General features: G+C 50.3%; 1 protein-coding gene across 8 annotated transcripts in view; it reads right to left on the reverse strand.

The window, feature by feature from the left end:
* The window catches only part of TMCO4 (transmembrane and coiled-coil domains 4), a 111,820-nt gene that overhangs the window by 48,087 nt on the left and 44,846 nt on the right, over window positions 1-18,887 (reverse strand). For all 8 annotated transcript variants that reach the window (XM_035307980.3, XM_078330610.1, XM_035307982.3 and 5 more), the window contains 6 exons: window positions 18,610-18,707; window positions 18,213-18,356; window positions 17,248-17,367; window positions 11,229-11,393; window positions 10,280-10,416; window positions 5,813-5,897 (listed from right to left, as the gene is read on the reverse strand). In XM_035307980.3, coding sequence (XP_035163871.3) covers window positions 5,813-5,897; window positions 10,280-10,416; window positions 11,229-11,393; window positions 17,248-17,367; window positions 18,213-18,356; window positions 18,610-18,707 — 749 coding nt within the window. The remainder of the gene's footprint in view (window positions 1-5,812; window positions 5,898-10,279; window positions 10,417-11,228; window positions 11,394-17,247; window positions 17,368-18,212; window positions 18,357-18,609; window positions 18,708-18,887) is intronic.

The following is an 18,887-nucleotide window of genomic DNA, read 5'->3' on the forward strand; positions in this document are numbered from 1 at the left end:
GCTCACATACTTGTTGCAACTAAGTTGGCAGCTTCTCAGCAGGGAAGAGCCGTGTGACCCACCCTCTGTGACGGCAGAGGCCTGCACCTTGCTGCGTCCTGCAAGTGCCTGACGCTGGGCCAGGCCCGGAGTGTGAGTGTATTTTTGTGATCACAAGTATGTCCCTATGTCCCTATTTTGATTTGTTCTGCCTTGTGCTTTGTGGGGTGGGTTGAGGCAGACTGGCAAGAAGGGCTCTGCTCTGGTCCCCACCAGCTTCCTTGGCCTCAGGTCCCCAAACAGGGGAGGTCACACTCCAGTGCTCGGCTCTCGGGATCAGGACCTTTCTGTTCCCCTCTGCAGGTGGGTGGTGTTTTGTTTAAAACTCCTCACTTCTGTGAAACATCAGGAGTTCCTTTACCCTCTGGAAAGAGAAAGGAAAACTGGGGATATAAATGGCCTTGAGATCTAGCATGAGAGAGATCTCCCTTCCACCTGGAGTTGCTGTAAAGGTCGATGAGGGCAGTGGGGGTTTTAAACTGAGCAGGGCCTGTGTACCCACCTGCATGGTAAGAGCCGCCTTCTGTTCCACAGAGAGAGCCGGACACAGGTCTATGAATGGGTGCACAGCCGCTGCTCACATTTGGCATAAGCCATGGCCAACTAAGGGACAGACCCCTCTCAGTGTGGCTTTTACTCTGTTGCCAGGCTGGAGTGCAGTGGCATGATCATGGCTCACTGCATCCTTCACCTCCTGGGCTCAAGTGGTCCTCCTGCCCCAGCCTCCCAAGTAGCTGGGACTACATGCATGTGCCACTATGCCTAGCTAATTTTAAAATTTTTTGTAGAGGCAAATTATGTTGCCCAGGCTGGTCTTGAACACCTGGGCTCAAGCAAGCAATTCTCCCATCTCAGCCTCCAAAAGTTCTGGGATTACAGGCATGAGCCACTGGAACTGGTTTTAATGTGTTCTTGACCAAGGACAAGGCAGAGGATGACCAGCGTTCTTTCTCATCTCCTGTCTAGATGATGAATGAGACAGGGATGGGAAGTTATGACATAAGGGGGGAAACGATCAGGCTGATTAATAATAAAGACTATGGGGCCCAGTCATGGTGGCTTATGCCTGTAATCCCAGTGCTGTGGGAGGCTGAGGCAGGAGAATCACTTGAGACCAGGAGTTTGAGACCAGCCTGGACAACATAGGGAGTCCCTGTCTTTAAAAAAGTAAAGACTGGGTTTAGAGTTTTCTGGGCCCAAATTTTTCTTCTGGTGACAAAATGGGGCAAATGCCAGCTGTACTTTTGTCCACTGGGTTCACCTCGGAGTCAGATTCCTATCAAATTCTTGTCATTTGGAAAGCTTTGGATCCTAGTTTCTTCTACTTCTTTTAAAATGTAGAGGTTTTCTTTTTTTCTTTCTTTTATTTTCCTGTTTTGCAGACTACCTACTCATCTGTCAAGATCAAGGTTTCCCTGGCCAGGCGCGGTGGCTCATGCCTGTAATCCCAGCACTTTGGGAGGCTGAGGCAGGCAGATCACTTGAGGTCAGGAGTTCAAGACCAGACTGGCCAACATGGTGAAACCCCGTCTCTACAAAAAATACAAAAAAGTAGGTGGGTGTGGTGGCAGGCACCTGTAATCCCAGCTACTCGGGAGTCTGAGGCAGTAGAATTGCTTAAACGTGGGAGGCAGAGGTTGCAGTGAGCCGAGATTGTGCCACTGCACTCCAGCCTGGGCAACAAAAGCAAAAAAAGTTAAAAAAAAGTTTTCTAGACAAAATATTGAAGACCCGTGGTGCTCATGTTAAAAGGATTCCCTTCTACTCTCAAATGTTTGTCATTATCTGTGCCAAGCACTGAGGACACGCGTGGCTGAGCAGGGCAGGCACTGCCCCTGACACACAGAATTGATTCCTCCACTTGGCTCATGGGTCATGTGTCCATCAAGTACCTCATATGTGCCAGGCACTGTGATAGGCTTGGGATATAGTGACAAGGAGAAACAGGACTCCGGGCCACCTTCGCCCTGTTTGTGGGCTGGGCTGCATACCAGAAGTGCCCAGGGGAACTATTTCCAAAATAGGGGTGCCTGATCCCTTCCATGTAAGGGCCTCATGTATGTGTTTGGGGAAAAGAACAGCTACCTGGTGCTGATGTGTGCCTCTAGGTGACAGTTACCAGTGGGCTGGACAGATAAATGAGCAGGGAGGTCTAACAGGGAGATAGACCGCTGGGAAAGACGTTCAGGGAAGAATGGAGTGTGGCTTGGAGAGACAGTCTAGCATAGGGGTGAAGACCACACAATCTCCAGCCAGAATGCCTGCTCTGCCACCTCCTAGCTGTGTGATTCGGGCAAATCCCTAAGCTCGGCATGTCTCTTTCCTCCTCTGTAAAATGGATGTGATAACAGTACCGACCTCACAGAGCTGTTGGAAGGACTCCACGAAATAATACATAAGATGAGCTTAGAAGTGTGTCTGGTGCCTGCAAACACAGTGTGCCACACAGCGTGTGCTGCTGCAGCTACTGCTGCTACTATTACTATTATTATCATTATTATTGGAGGGAAAGCTCCAGACACAGTGAGACCTGAGAAATGAGTAGGAATTACCTAGAAAAGGAGATGATGGAGAGGACGGACCAAGAGGAAACACGGTCTGGAAATAGAGCTTGGTCAGCTGGAGCTGAGCATGTGAGGCGGAGAGAAGCGGGGGAAGATGCTGAAGGCAGATCACGTGGGGCCCTGTGAGTCATGCCGGGACATCTGCACTGGTTTAGAGAAGGGTGGGGATGTTAGAAGCCCTTGGGGTCTGCTGAGTTGCTGCGGTGTGAGTGTGTGCAGATGCGTGTATGAATGTGGGCAGGTGTATGTGTTTGCACATGTGTGCATGTGTGTGAAGTGTAAGATGCCCATACCAGTACCCCCTCAGGTCTTCCTTGGCAGGGTCCACTCAGTTACTCACTCACTCCAGTTTAAAGACCTCAGCCTTTTCCCCAGTGTTGAAACAGTTGTTTCCAACTCCTTAGCCTGGCACAATGCCAGGCTCCCACCCTGACCTGTTAGCATTTCCTACCATCCCACCTGGGGGGCCTCTTACGTAGGCTGCAGAGACACCAGATGCCACCATTTCTAGACACTCCTGAGAACCCCACCTTACCTGTGCTGTCCGACCCTCTGGGAGGCCCTGCCCTAGTCCAGCTGCCCTCTGCCAAATACAGCATGGTCGTTAGGAGTGAGGGCTCCAGAGCCAGACTCCCTGGACCTGAATCCTGGCTCTGGCACTTAGGATTCTTGTGGCTTCACCTCCCAGCCTCAGTTTTCTTGTCTGAAGCAGGGAGACTGGCAGTTTCTTCCTCCTAGGGCTGCAGTGAGGAAGGAATGGGATCATACTTGCAAGTGGTCAGAACAGAGCCTGGCACCCAGTGGGTCTGCACTAGCTCATGGGCACAGCAGCACGTGCCTGATTCCCTTGCCCAAAGTCCAGCTCCTCCATCTTCCCGGGCACTGTGCTGGGCACTGGTGAGGCGGCGGGGCTCAAGGCAGACCCTGCCTACTTGGAGTTCATGTCCAATGTAGGATTGGAGAGCAGACACAAAATGATAAGTTCTGACATCTACACAACACTCACCATGGTTCCCTGTGCACAACATGTCCTCAGGTTGGAATTCAGAGGACATTTACTGTGCTTACCCAAATTGGGGCCAGGACCTTTCACATTCATTATGTCGTCCCCCCATGATCCTTTGCCAAGTGTACAAAGCCCATATCCTTTGAGAAAGTGGAGGCCTAGAGAGGCTAAGTGACTAGCCCAAGGTCCCACAGCTAGTCAGTGGCAAAGCTGGGAGCCAAATCCAGGTCTGCCTAATACAAAAACCCAAATTCTCACCCGTGGGCCATGAGGATCCAGGGGTGGGAACAGCAAGCAGGAAAGATGCTGGAAGGAAGCTGCTTTGGAAACCATCCCCCAAAAGGCCGTAGTGCAGGAACTTCCCAGTATCATACTAACCAGCCCCGTCACCAAGAGGTCACCTGCCTCCCTCCTCCCTCTTTCCAGTTTCCAGCCTCACATTCTCGGGACAGCTGATAGGCAACTTAACTTCCGGTTACCACAACCAAATGGTTAATGGTAATTAATTCAATTTGTTTGGCAGGGGAATTAAAGGCTTGGCTGTACTAACAATCTGATCTTAGCATTTATGCTAACTGGAGGAAGAGACATGCCTTCTCCTCTAAATGAAGAATTGGTTCTATTAATAAGACTACATCTCTCTAGGTAATGTGCCTGGCAGATAAATGGTTTGCTGCTAGGGTGGAGGGAAAGATGACAAGGAAAGAACCAAAATGATGACAGCACAGATGATGGCAACTTTTCAAAGGCTTCCCTGGAAGAAGCAGATTTGGAGAGCAGAGAGGAGTCTGCACTGGCTGACAGCCAGCACCGATGGCCAGATACATGAGTGAGGTCAACCCGGACCTTCTGGGTGCTCCAGCTCTGACTACAACTGTATGTCTAAGCCCAGGCAAGAAGGGAGAACTGTCGTGTCAACTCATGGGATTGTGAGAAATGGTCAGTCATTGCTGCTTTGGGCCACCGTGTTTGGAGAGGCTGTTTTGCAGCAACAAATAACAATCATGGTAGAAGGCAAAGGAGAAGCAAAGGCATGTCTTACACGGTGGCAGGCAAGAGTGTGTGCAGGAGAACTGCCCTTTATAAAACCATCAGATCTCATGAAACTTATCCACTATCATGGGAATAGCATGGGAAAAACCCGCCCCCATGATTCAATGACCTCCCACTGGGTTCCTCCTATGACATGTGGGGATTATGGGAGCTACAATTCAAGATGAGATTTGGGTGAGGACACAGCCAAACCATGTTAAGCTCCAACCCTTCTCTCCCATCCATCCTCCACTCCTGGGTTGAGCAATTTCTCTCTGAGTTCCTTCTCTTGCCTTCAGAGTCCTGTCCCTGCTATGTTCCACCAAGAGGAGGTGAGCCCATGTCCCAGGAGTAGTGAACCAGTCCAAGTGCCCCAGGCTTGGCAACTCACTCCCCCAACCAGCCCTCCCAGGCAGCCCCTGCTGACACATCTGTCCAAAACCAGCATTTTGCCCTGGAGACCTCACCTACCCAAGGGCAGGATCAGCAGCTCTCAAGCTTTTTAACTGCCTCGCACAGAAAGGATGACCTTGGAGGCATGACACACTCCCAAAGGTGTCTGTTTCTGGGTGAATGGTGAACCTCCAGAAGATAGGTCCACCCAGAACCTGTGAATGCAACCTTCTCTGGTAAAACGGTCTTTGCAAATATAATTAAGTACATGAGCTTGAGATGGGATCACCCTGGATGAGAGTGGGCCCTACATCCAATGACTCTGTCCTTATGAGAGAAGAGAATAGGAAAGGCAGAGACTGGAGTGACATGTCTACAAGCCAAGGAACGCTAAGGGCTGCTGGCAGCCACGTGAAGCTGGATGAGACAGGAAAAAATCCTCCCCTAGAGCCTGCAGCAGGAACACGGGCCTGCCAACACCTGGATTTTTAACTTCTTGTCCTCTTCATTCCCTCTTGAGAAAGTGCATCAGAACACAAGCCAGTGTCATTACTACAGGACAGTCCATCTTGCATCTACCCTAATTTATGTACAAAAAATCATTCTCCAAACAGTTTGATGACTATTTTTCTTGATTTTTAAACTATTTTTAACGCTTAACTATTATTCTAAGAACTAGGAACACATTTTGCAAGGCTCATGGTCCCTGGCCCAGAACTTCTGTCCCAGGGAACATGCATGTGAAGGGTTTCCATCTGTGACAATAATCCATGCTCACCTTTCTCCTGAGCCATCTCCTGCAGACAGAAGTAGATGACTCTGGCTCCCAGGCTGAAGCCGATCAAGGTGACAGGTCGCCGGCCCTGAAGGAAAAAAGGACACAGGTGTCTGGAGGGAATACAGCTAGTTCTAGCAAAACGTCAGACCAGAGGAGGGCAGCCTTTGCACATTCCTTACCCACTGCTTCTCATCTAATGAATCATGCATGTGCTGCTCCGGTCCCTGAGCTCTGATGTCTTAATCAGCAGAGTAAGGACCCTCATTTATGCAGGAGTGCACCTGCCGCTGGAATTGGCTTCCTCCAAGGCCAACAGGCAGCCCCTGGCTGGGTTAATTCCCTTTCATCTCAAACCATTATCCAGTCACCGTCTCATCTGTCCCAGGACACAGGGCTAATCAATTACAAGAGCAACTTCCCTTGGACTGATCTGCCTTCTGGCAAATGGCTGCAGTGCTGCGGGACCCCTTCTGGAGCTGGGGAGATTAGGCAGAAGGCACCCCGGGTGTGAGGGGTAAAAAGGCAAAGAGTGACAAGCAGGGGACAACTGTTCCATTTCTAGATAGGAAGGTGGGGCACAAAATATTGGCTCTAAGTAACAAGATAAAGTAGTAAGTCAGATGGAAAGAGGAATTTTCTGACTTAAGGACTTGTAGAAAAGGCAACTCATTATGTGAAGACTCTAAAGAAAATGGAAGTTATCTCAGGGTATTTGGGTACAAGCTTATACGGAAGGAGAGGAGGGGAGTGGATGAGTTCTGAAGGCCCAGCCTGATTTTACCAGTCTATTCCTTTTCCTTGGTTTTGTGCCAATACACGTATTCCACACCCCCACACCACTCTACACTAGAAAATCCTCTGTTAAACAGTCTGAATCCTGTAGGAGCTTTGTGCCAACCCTGCTGGCCGCTGCCCGACATCGTCTCCCCTTTGTCCTTTAGTAATAGAACTCCTGAGCTGGACTGGGCACGCAGCCACCCAGCCAAAGATGAAGTTTCCCTGACTCCTCTGTAGCTTGGGGTGGTCACAGGGCTGAGGCTTAGCCAAGGGACTGAAGGCAAGCAAAAGCTGTGACTTCTAGGCATACTCCTCATCCCTAGTTTCCTACCTCCCACTGTCTGAAACGCACGCGTAACGCTGGAAGATCTGCTGGAAGATCTTGGACAAGAGAGAAGCACAGCCGGGTGCTGTGGCTCATGCCTGTAATCTCAGCACTTTAGAAGGCCAAGGCAGGAGGATCACTTGAGGTCAGGAGTTCGAGACCAGCCTGGCCAACATGGTGAAAGCCTGACTCTATTAAAAATACAAAAATTAGCCAGGTGTGGCGGCAGGCAACTGTAGTCCTAGCTACTTGGGAGGCTGAGGCAGGAGAATCACTTGAACCTGGGAGGTGGAGGTTGCAGTAAGCTGAGATCACACTGACAGTGAGACTCTATCTCAAAAGAGAGAGAGAGAGAGAGAGAAAGAGAGAAGCCCAGTGTGCTCAGGATGAGAGGCCACAAGAGAGAAGGAAGCTGGGCTCCCAATATTATGAAGCTGCCCATGTGGGAGATAGAATAACACCCACCCACGGATGTCTTCATTCTAATCCCTGGAATCTGTGAATGTTGCCTTGTATAGCAAAGGGTCTTTTTGTTTGTTTGTTGAGATGTAGTCTTGCTCTGTTGCCCAGGCTGAATGAAGTGCAGTGGCACGATCTCGACTCACTGCAACCTCCACCTCCCGGGCTCACGCAACTCTCCTGCCTCAGCCTCCCCAGTAGCTGGGACTACAGGCGCCCGCCACCACTCAGCTAATTTTATTTTCATTTTTAATAGAGACAGGGTTTTACCATGTTGGCCAAGCTGTTCTCGAACTCCTGACCTCAAATGATCCACCCGCCTCGGCCTCCCAAAGTGCTGGGGTTACAGGCATGAGCCAGCACCTGGCCTATTTATTTATTTTTGAGACAGAGTCTCACTGTTGCCCAGGCTGGAGTGCAGTGGCATGATCTGGGATCACTGCAACCTCTGCCTCCCAGGTCAAGTGATTCTTATGCCTCAGCCACTCGAGTAGATGGGATTACAGGTACACACCACCTTGCCCAGCTGATTTTTATATTTTTAGTAGAGACAGCATTTCACCATGTTGGCCAGACTGGTCTTAAACTCTTGACCTCAGGTGATCCGCCCACCTTGCCCTTCCAAAGTGCTGGGATTACAGGCATGAGCCACTGTGCCCAGCCAGGCCTTTGTTATTTATTTGAGGTAGGGTCCCGCTCTGTCACTAAGGCTGGAGTGTGGTGATGTGATCACAGCTTATTGCAGCTTCCACCTCCTGGAGTCCAGTGATCCTCCGACCTCAGCCTCCCAAATAGCTGGGACTACAGGTATAAACCACCACACCCAGCTAATTTTTGCATTTTTTTTGTGGAGACAAGGTTTATTTTGTTGCCCAGGCTGGTCTTGAACTCTTGGGCTCAAGCAATCTGCCCACCTTGGCCTCCCAAAGTGCTAGGATTATAGGCATGAACCACCTCGCCCACCAGGCCAAGACAAAAGGTTTTTGCAGATGTGATTAAGTTACAGATCTTTAGATGGGGAGATTATTCTGGATTATCTGGGAGGAGCCAAGGTAATCGCAAGGGTTCCTATAAGAGGGAGGCAGGAGTCAGTTAGATAGAAGGCGATGTGGTGATGGAAACCGAGGAACAGAGAGAAGGATTTCAGAGTGCTACACTGTTGGCTTTAATGGTGAAGGAATTGGGCCTTTGGAAGCTGGCAAAGGCAAGGAAAGGGGAACCTCCCTAAGGCATTCATTTTTGCCTCTGACCTCCAGAGCTGTAAAATAGCAAATTTTTTAGCTGGTAAATTTGAGGTAATTTGTTAGAGTGGCAGCAGGAAACTAACACAGCACCTGGCCCCAGATGCTGACACTCGGGCTGTTACCTGGGGGAGAACAAAATTCTATCTCATCTAAGCCAATGTCACTTTGGCCTTTGCCTTAGAGTCAAGCCTGCCAAAGAACTTCTCTATGTCTTTTGACAAAGACACAGGGATTTTGAAGGGGGTGGCCAGTTTCTCAAGCAATTTACCTACAGGGCAGAAACTGCTAGTTGTCATCCCTCAATATCCATCCTCTTTTTCTTTTTCTTTTTTTTTTTCAGACAGAGTCATGCTGTTGCCCAGGCTGGAGTGCAGTGGCTTGATCTCAGCTCACTGCACCATCTACCTCCCAGGTTCTTGCAATTCTCCTGCCTCAGCCTCCCGAGAAGCTGGGACTACAGGTGCACACTGCCATGCCTGGCTAATTTTTTTTTGTATTTTAGTAGAGACGGGGTTTCACCATGTTATCCAGACTGGTCTCGAACTCCTGAGCTCAGGCAATCCACCCACCTCGGCCTTCCAAAGTGCTGGGATTACAGGTGTGAGCCACCATGCCTGGCCTCATCCTCCCTTTTTTTCTATATATAGTAACTGAATTTCAGCTGGGTTCATCGTCATTCAGAATAAGGACTGTATTTCCCAGCTGCTGTGGCAGCTAGGAATGGTCATGTGACTAGGCTCTGGCCAGCGAGACATCAACTGAAATGTTGCAAGGTTTGCTGTTTCTTCTTCAGTTCTTCCTTTCTCTTACTCCTTAGAGCTCAGATGATGCCATCTTGGATACAAGGTCAAGACCACAGAGCAACAAGGTAGCAGGAACCTGGGCCTCTGCACCACAGCAGCCTATTAGACAACCTTGCTAGACTTCTCCAGGAAAATAAACTTCTACCTTGTTTAAGCCGCCGTTATTCTGGGTTTTCTCCCACTTGCAGCCAAAACAAGTCCTGACAATGCAGTTATTTCTGGTACTATTTCTCAAGCTTTTGTCTCCATTCACTCAAGTTTACTTTGAAGGGGATGGTTTTATTCTCTTGGTAAGTACATCTTTGCTAGATTCAAAATTTAAAAGTATTATGATGATTTCTCTTTCTAACCATTCTACACGGTATTTAGACCACCAGAGATGACCTCACAAAGTAGCTTTACACTTCTGGGAAGTAACACCAGGCCACCAGCATGTGGGAATTCCATCTGTGGCCTGGAATGAGACACCTGGACTCATTCACTTTACTGGCTTTACTGCAAACTGAGTCAGAAATTTCCACTGAAACATTGCCCAAATAAGCCTGATTACCCTAAACTCTTGAATGAAGAGCTGATACACAGGAGCCACTTCTGCTTCTGCCAGAGTCCCCCCAGACTTGTTCCTACCTGGAGACGCCCCTGTTATTTGGTCCTCACCTAAATGCCTGCTAGAGCTGCAGAGTCTTTAATTCTTACTATCCATCCTAGGACACATTCATCACTTGAACTGGACTTCACTTCCCCAAAACCACTGGGTTGCCTCCAAGTGGCCTTGCCTCTAAGGCTGATGTCTGTGCCCAAGTCAGCCCCTGACTTCCCCTTGTGCCCTGTGCCACCCCACACAGCCATTCCCAAGTACCTGCTGCCGGGAAAGCAGGATGTGGGCCAGGTGCTTGCCAACCTCTGCTGATCGATGGAGACACACCCCCCAGGGGTTGTCAATGACATTGGCGACACTGAGGAGTGAGGCTGGCCAGGTCAGGGCAGCCACAATGCCTGGGGAGGTGAGATAGCAGTGATGAAGGGAATGGCTCCCATCCTAGGGTCCTACTAGGGAAGCGACTTGCCAAAAGATGCTCAAATGAATGTATGCAGTCTCTAACCTGGATCCGCAAGCTTGCTGGGTATTGTCAAAATGCCAAACAGCAACCAAATCTGAAACATGAATTTCTGATAGACGGACTTAATCCCTTCTGCTCAAGCCCTTGTCATATGTGAGATCCCAAAGATGGCCCCAATTCATCTCCACACCCCGGACCCTTCTACTTTGTCTCATAACTCTGCAGTGGGGCCCCCTGCCCTGCCCATCCCCTCTAGACTCAGCCACGTGACTGTCAAAGACAGTAGTAGATGTGAGGCTTGAAATGAACTTGTGCATCAGGGCTAGCCTCTCGGGCTTCTATCACTGATGTGGGCTAGCCTGCTCATCCCAGGAGGAGGATGAGAGACAAATGGAGCAGAGCCGAGTTGCCCCAGACAAGACTGGCATTGATCAGTGGACTGACCCACAGGCCCAGATAAGATCCACCAACTCCAGCCTCCTGAGCTACTACAGTAAACATCCCATGGTGTTTTGGGGTGGCTTGTCATGCAGCAATAGCTAACTGACAGATCACGTGATTGGCTGTTTACCTGTCTTCTCTCTATAGGTATCATAAACTTCTCCCAGACAGGAATGTGGCCTTAACCTCTCTCTGTGTTCCTAGGGTCCAGCATGGTGTGTGCCCAGCGGGCATGCAAAACTATGGTACTGCTGTGGGATGAAGGCAGTAAGGACGCTGTTGTCGGGGGGCAGAGGGGAAGCTTACCAGACAACACTGTGTATTTCAGGGCCTCCTGGGCCACCATGTTGGCGAGCCCACTGAGGATGGTCTCCAGGGCGTTGCCGAGCTCCATCAGGTACTTGGCCTCCCAGGCCAGGCAGTACTGCTCGCGGCTGTGGGCCAGTGCGGCCCACGGGGCACTGAAGGTTCCTAGGGGAGATCACAGGTAGCTGCAATCTCTCTTGTCTGTGGCAGAGGATGCCCCACCCACTACCCCAGACAAGCAGCAACAGGACCACTCATCCTTGTGCGGAAGACAAGAGGCCCACCCCCTGCCAATGAGTGGCCACTGTCAGCAGAGCTACTGGAGCTCTGTGTACCCCAGTGAGTCAGCAGGCTGGGACTCGAATCCCAGCTCCTGCATTCATTAGAAGCCGGGTGCCCTTGGGTACATCACTATCCCACCTTGAGCCTTACTTTGCTTCTATGTGAAGTGGGGAGATGATTTATTTCCCTGCATTGGGTAGGTGTAAGAATGAAGTACGTTTGCACTATGATATATGTACAGGGTTATTTTCTCTCATGCTGAAATAATTCTGGCAATTATTTCATTGTATAAGTTGCCCATGACATACAATGAGAGCACACAATGGGACAAGCAGCATGGTGCTGTGAGCCTGAGGCATCTTGATTTGACACACGTGGCCTGGGAGATGTCTAGACATTTGAGGAAGAGGTGTTTGAGCCTGGCTCTGTCCTGATCTTGCTGGTTCATCCAATTTTTCTGAGCCTTACTTTCTCACTGAGGAAATGTAAATATCAAATGATCCACAGAAGGAGGATGAGACGGCACCACTGTAGCAACTGATGCCAAGTCGGAAAGTATAACCATGACACCCGCTTCCCTCTTCCCCTCCTTCCTTGCCCACCTGGCTGCCTTCAGGATAGGAGAACAGAGAGGCCCCTAATCTGGCCCCCATGCATTTCTGCTTGTGGCCCAAGTGACTTTTCTTTTCTGCCAAGAGTTTTGCTCTTGTTTCCCAGGCTGGAGTGCAGTGGTGCAATCTCTGCTCACTGCAACCTCCGCCTCCTACGTTCAAGTGATTTTCCTGCCTCAGCCTCCTGAATAGCTGGGATTACAGGTGCCTGCCACCACACCTGGCTAATTTTTTTGTATTTTTAGTACAGACAGTGTTTCATCACGTTTGCCAGGTTGGTCTCGAACTCCGGACCTCAAGTGATCCACCCGCCTTGGCCTCCCAAACTGCTGGGATTACAGGCATGAACCACCACACCTGGCGCAAGTGACCTTTTCAAAACACAGATCTTCTCCCACTCCTGCGTAAAACCCTTCATCAGCTCCTGGACTGGACATCAGTTCCCCTAGATCACTACCACTTGTCCTTGAGATTCTAGTCCAATTGCCTCTTCTGTGGGGAAGCCTCCTGGCTCCTCTGACAAGTCAAATGTACCCTCCACTTTTCCCCATAAGTTCTTATCACAGACTGTAATTATATGCTATTTGTGCATCCTCTGATGTGTGCCTGTCCTATAGTCTGTTTTGCCAAGCACCGTATTCCCAAACCTGGGGATGTGACACACAGTGAGTGCTCATTAAACACGATGTGGGAATGGAGGGGTAGAGCCAGCTTCCTGGGGGCTGCAGGTTCCGAGCATCAACCTCAGGCCTTCACCTGCCTGCCTCAAAGCTCATCCTTAGTTGCAAGGTGCCACATCTACACAAGACAACCCTGAAGCTGTTCCCCTCCCTCTGTGGGGACCCTGTCTCAGCTCTGCAACAACTTGGGGATCAATTGCCTCTAACTGTGGATAAAGTGACAGTCAGCCCCAAGAGAGGAGACAGGCACAGAATGGGGGGAGCACGGGCTTGATATTGGCCTGGGTTCCGAACCCAGCTTGATGGCTTCTGCTGGTGTGAGTCACAGCAAGGCACAATACCCTTCTGACCCTTGGTTTCCACATTTGTAAGGATGAACTAATGCCATTTGGCTCCCGGGTGTAGCAGGGATCACATGAGATGCTGCTTAAAAGCTGTTGTATAAACTGTAAAGTGCTGTACTGCATTGTGTTGTCCCGTGGCCAAGAATATAGGCTATGGAGCCAGACAGGAGGGGGTGAATCCTGCCCCTGCCCCTGACTAGCTGGGTGACCCTGGGCACCCCTTGTGAGCCTCAGTCTCCTCATCTGGAAAATGGGAGTGGGAATGACACCCACTTCCCTGGACTGAAGTGAGGAGCTAAGTGAGCCAGTGCATACAAAGGGCTTGGTCTGTAAAAAGTGGCTGGCTACAAAGTTTTTATTTTTATTGTACATAATCATGATTAGTAAAGGGGTGGGCCAAAGAAAGTTCAATTATTCCTATCACATGGAAAAGCAACCCTGTGATGATAAGGCTTCTTTCCTGGCTCTCAAGGAGGTAGGAGTATGTGATTTTTTTTTTTTTCCTTCTGAAACTTTATCTAGCTTGGTTATATTTCTTTTACCCAGCCCTCTCCCTGGGTGCCACACCACATCGGACTGCTGGAGATCAAAGACTTTCCTCATCCCCAAATGAACTTGACCTTTAACCTGGAGCAAACTGTACATATTGGGGCAAAATGAAGAAAGGGGTTTGCTTTCCATGCTGACCAGACTTGCAAATTCCTTTACCTGGACTCTTGTTCTTGCTCCTTCCTGTAGTACAGTAAAATGCAAACAAATGAAAAGAAACCCTGGACATTGCATCAGGAGACCTGGGTTTGAATTCTGCATCTGCTGCTCCTCCGCCAGGGTTCCTCTAGGGTTCCTCTTGCGACAGATCAGGGTCAGAACAGCCCCACCTCGGAGGGTGGAAGTGCTTTTTCTAGGAGGTAGCCATACCAAGTTCCTACTGTGCTGGTAAAATGCCAGACTCAGGGTAGGCGTGAACCAGGCGCTCATTGAACATCAGTGACCTCTGTGCAAGGGTGGGGCCTGGCAGTCACACACCAATAAGACCCTGGTGCCTGGTGACACCTCTAAGTATTTCTCACTGGACTTTCTTCTGTGCAGTTTGGCACATCTGCAGCTTCTGTCCTCAGGTCAGAGACTTGGGAACCCAGGAGACTCTGGGCAGGTGTGCCTGAGTGGCCAGGTTGGGGCATTTAGGATTCCTGTGCCCACCCTGCTCTTTCTCTAAGGGATGCACTGTTTGTTGAGCCTCTTGCTGGGCACTTGCAGAGGCGAGTCAGGTACAAGTGGACCATAGTGTGAGTCCTCAATGCCACTCTGGCTAGAATCCCCAAAATATGCATGTTCAACTTAGAACAGCCAAGGGGACTAATGTTTGTGTCACAACTAGACACCACGTAATGTCCACGCATTTCCTAGCTTGATCTTTGCAGCATCCTGAAAAGGCAGCAATAATTTTGTCCACTTTACAAATGAAGTAGCTGAGATACAGAGAAGTTAAGTAACTTGCTGAGGTCACATAGCCAACACATACTGATACGACTCACATGCTTAAAGACCTTTGCTATCTTCCACTTGCTCTGAGGACAGATTCAAACTTCTCACCACAGCTCACATGCTCCTGCGTTGTCTGGCTCCACCCACACTCCTGCCTTCTGGCTGCCTGTTGCAGCCATCCTGTGTTCTCTTGGTTCTTTCAGATTGCTGGGCCTTTCCATATGCTGTCCCTTTGCTTGGAATACACTTTCTGCTCCTGCTTTATTGGGCTAACTCCCAGCCAGCCCTTAGCCTAAAAGTCACTTCCTTCAGAACCTTCCTCAGAAACACCCTGTGCTTCCCTTACTGTGCCATCCATAAAGCTCCCATTTAGTTACTCTGTCTGTCTTCTATCTCGGGTGGTATGTTCCATGGGAGTAGAGGCCATGGTTGTGCTGCTCACCACTGAATTCCTAGGGCCTGGTTCAGTGTATGACACATAGTAAGTATAGCACTCTACAAATACTGCTAGATGGACAGATAGGTGGATGGGTGGATGGGTGGATGGATGGATGGATGGATAGATGGGTAGGTAGATGGATGGATGGATGGATAGATAGTTGGATGGATAGGTGGGTGGGTAGTTGGGTAGATGGACAGGTGGGGTGGGTGGGTGGATTAGTAGGCAAGTAGAAGGGTAGATGGATGGATAGATAGAAGGGTAGAAGAATGGGTAGGTGGACGGGTGGGTGGATGGATGGACAGGTGGGCGGGTGGATGGGTAGATAGGTAGAAGGGTGTATGGATGAGTGGGTGGTGGGTACATGGATAGATAAGTAGAAGTGTGGATGGATGGATCGATGGGTTGATGGATGGGTGGACAGGTGGGTGGGTGATGGGTGGATAGGTAGAAGGGTAGATGGATGAATGAATGGGTGGGTAGGTGGATGGACAGATAGGTAGAAGGGTGGATGGATAAATGGATGGGTGGGTACATAGAAGTATGGATGGATACATGGGTTGATGGGTGGGTAGACAGGTTGGGGGCAATAGGTGGATAGGTAGAAGAGTAGATGGATGGATTGACAGAAGGGTGAAAGGATGAGTGGGTGGATGGGTAGGTGGGTGGATGGGTAGATAGGTAGAAGGGTGGGTAGATAAATGGATGGGTGGGTGGATGGATACATAGGTAGAAGGGTGGAAGGATAGGTGGACAGGTGGGTGGGTGGATGGGTGAACAGGTAGAAGGGTGGATGGACAAATGGGTGGGTGGGTAGATGGACAGATAGGTAAGAGTGTAGATGAATGGATGGGTTGATGGGTGGGTGGACAGGTGGGTGGGCAGATGGTTGGATAGCTAGAAGGGTGGATAGATGAATGGACGGGTGGGTGGATGGACAGATAGGGAGGAGTGTGGATGGTGGATGGGTTGATGGGTGGGTGGACAGCTGGGTGGGCTGATGGATGGATAGGCAGAAGGGTAGATAGATGAATGGATGGGTGGGTGGATGGATAGATAGGAGTGTGGATGGTGGATGGGTTGATGGGTGGGTGGACAGGTGGGTGGGCAGATGGGTGGATAGGTAGAAGGGTGGATGGATGGATAGGTTGGTGGATGGATAGTTAGGTAGAGGTATGGATGAATGGATGGGTTGATGGGTGGGTGGACAAGTGGGTGGGTGGATGGGTGGATAGGTAGAAGGGTGGATGGATGAATGGATGGGTAGATGGATAGTTAGGTAGATGTGTGGATGAATAGTGGGTTGATGGTGGATGAATACATGGGTTGATGGTGGATGAATAGATGGGTGGACAAGTGAGTGGGCAGATGGGTTGAGAGGTAGAAGGGTGGATGGATGAATGGATGCATAGATGGATAGTTAGGTAGATGTGTGGATGAATAGATGGGTTGATGGGTGGGTGGACAAGTGGGTGGGCAGATGGGTGGATAGGTAGAAGGGTGGATGGATGGACAGACAGGTAGGAGTGTGGATGGATGGATGGGTTGACGGGTGGGTGGACAGGTGGGTGGGCGGATGGGTAGAAAGGTAGAAGGGTGGATGGATGAATGGATGGGTGGGTAGATGGACAGATAGGTAGAAGTGTGGATGTATGGATGGATGGATGGGTTGATGAGTGAGTGGACAGGTGGGTGGGTGGATGGCTGGATAGGTAGAAGGGTGCATAGATGAATGGATGGGTGGGTATATGGATAGGTAGAAGTGTGGATGAATGGATGGGTTGATGGGTAGGTGGACAGATGGGTGGGAGGATGGGCAGATAGGTAGAGGAGTAGATGGATGGATGGATAGATAGAAGGGTGGATAAATAGGTGGCTAGATGGATGAACAGGTGGGTGGGCATATGGGTGGATAGGAAGAAGAGTGGATGGATGGGTGGGTAGATGGACAGGTGGGTGAGTGATTGGGTAGGTGGAAAGATGGATGGAGAGATGATGGGCAGGTAAATAGATGCGAGATGAAGTCGCCTCACCTCTCTGAGCCTCAGTTTCTTCCTCTTCAAAATGGGGCTCCCTATACCTGCTCACTGGAGACATGCACAGCCAAAAACTTAGCCTGGGGTCTGGCCTAGCCCACCACTGCCCACCCTCTTCCACTCTGGTCCTCCTGGTACTCACGGTATTTGCCAGATGCGAGCCACCCGGTGATGGCAATGGTGATGTGCAGCTGCCTGCCCTCTGTCAGAGGCAGGAACGTGAACTCTTCAATGGCTCCCACTCGCTTCTTCATCTTGTATCCTAAAGACCCAGATCCGAGAAAGAGAATGGAGGTGACTGGGGCCCCAGGGAACATCAGGGTGGCTGTCTGTGCTCACACACGCATACAGTAAGCGCCATCTGTGTGCCCTACCCCTGGAAAAACACATTTTGTATTTGAACTCATTAAGGTAGGTTCTGTTATTGTCCCTGATTACAGATGAAAGCAAGAAGCTGCCGAGGCTGGCCAGCCCCCAAGTGGTAGAGCTGCTTTTGACATCAGAGCCCAGGCTCTTACCCATCGCTCTATCCTGGTTCTGTTTCTTTTCTCCTGCCCCCACATTGCAGGGGTAGAACATGCTCCACTTAAGAGCAAATCAAACGGACCAAGAGTAGAACACGCTCCACTTAGTAAGAGTGAATCGAATGGACCAAGAGTCTCATCAGGGAAGCAACACTTCTCTTGGGGAGTTGAACAGGAATGTCTGTGTGTGAAGGGGTGGTGGGGAGTGGGAGAGGGGCTGCTGCTAACACATATCACTTGGAAAAACTCCAACCAGGTGATGCTGGTCAGGGAAAGGTAGCCATGTTCTCTCTAAACACAAGGAAGCCCAAGCATGGATACTCCTGGATGGTGGAAGCAGGTTCAATTAGACCTTTTTTCAGGGAAGTACACATAAGGTGCATGGGGAAAAGTACAGCTTCTCAAACTTGGCCCTTACCCTGACCCACACGAGCTCTAAGGAAGGCTGGGACCCAGAGTGAGAAAAGCCACGTCTCTGTGTCTCAGGGAGCCACTGCTGGTGAGAATCCAGGCATGTCCTTTTAGGAACTGGGCCATCCTGGCTGAAAATTCCTCTGAAGCCATCATTCCTTTTGAACCTTACCCGTCAGGCCAGCTCCAGCTGCACCGAAGAGTGAAGTCATGATGGCTATGCCAGCTGCTGAGCCCAGAGCTGCTGCCCCGGCGCTGCCAATAATCGTTGCTGCTCCAGCGGCAACAAGGGGTGCAGCTAGACCTCCGGTCACACCTGTGGGAAAAGCAGCAGTTTCAAGTGGGAGTAAAAATGTGGCTGGATGAGTTCTTACCCTTCAGCTACCAACTGCCTGGCATGGAAGCTCCTGACAGTGCGGAGGAGCACACTGACTACTCACTGGCACCCACCACATGCCAGGGGCCACCTCCCAGCTGAGCCCCTGTGCTCTCTACTCTCACCCACAGTCCGGCATCACTGCTCTGTCTGCAAAACCCAGACCCATGCCACAATCTCCACCTGGACTCACCAATCACCGTTCCGCCTCCGACAGTCGCCAGGCCTATCAGGAGATAACGCTTCCATTTCCTCCGGTTTTCTTTCTTTTTCCGGGATGCCTCGGCCATTCTGAGGGAGAAAAGGCTGGTCTTTAGGGCCAGCTGTGCCCAGGATCCCTTAAGACATCCCCACCACACCAACCCTCAAACAGAGGCCAATGCTGGGTAGGTATTCTGCCACTCAGAGTAAGGCACCAAAGTCACCCTGAGCCCACTGAAAGCCGAAAACTTTCTAAAACCCAGCTGGGGA

This window comes from Callithrix jacchus, chromosome 7 (assembly GCF_049354715.1).
Source record: "Callithrix jacchus isolate 240 chromosome 7, calJac240_pri, whole genome shotgun sequence".
Classification (NCBI taxonomy): Eukaryota; Metazoa; Chordata; class Mammalia; order Primates; family Cebidae; genus Callithrix; species Callithrix jacchus.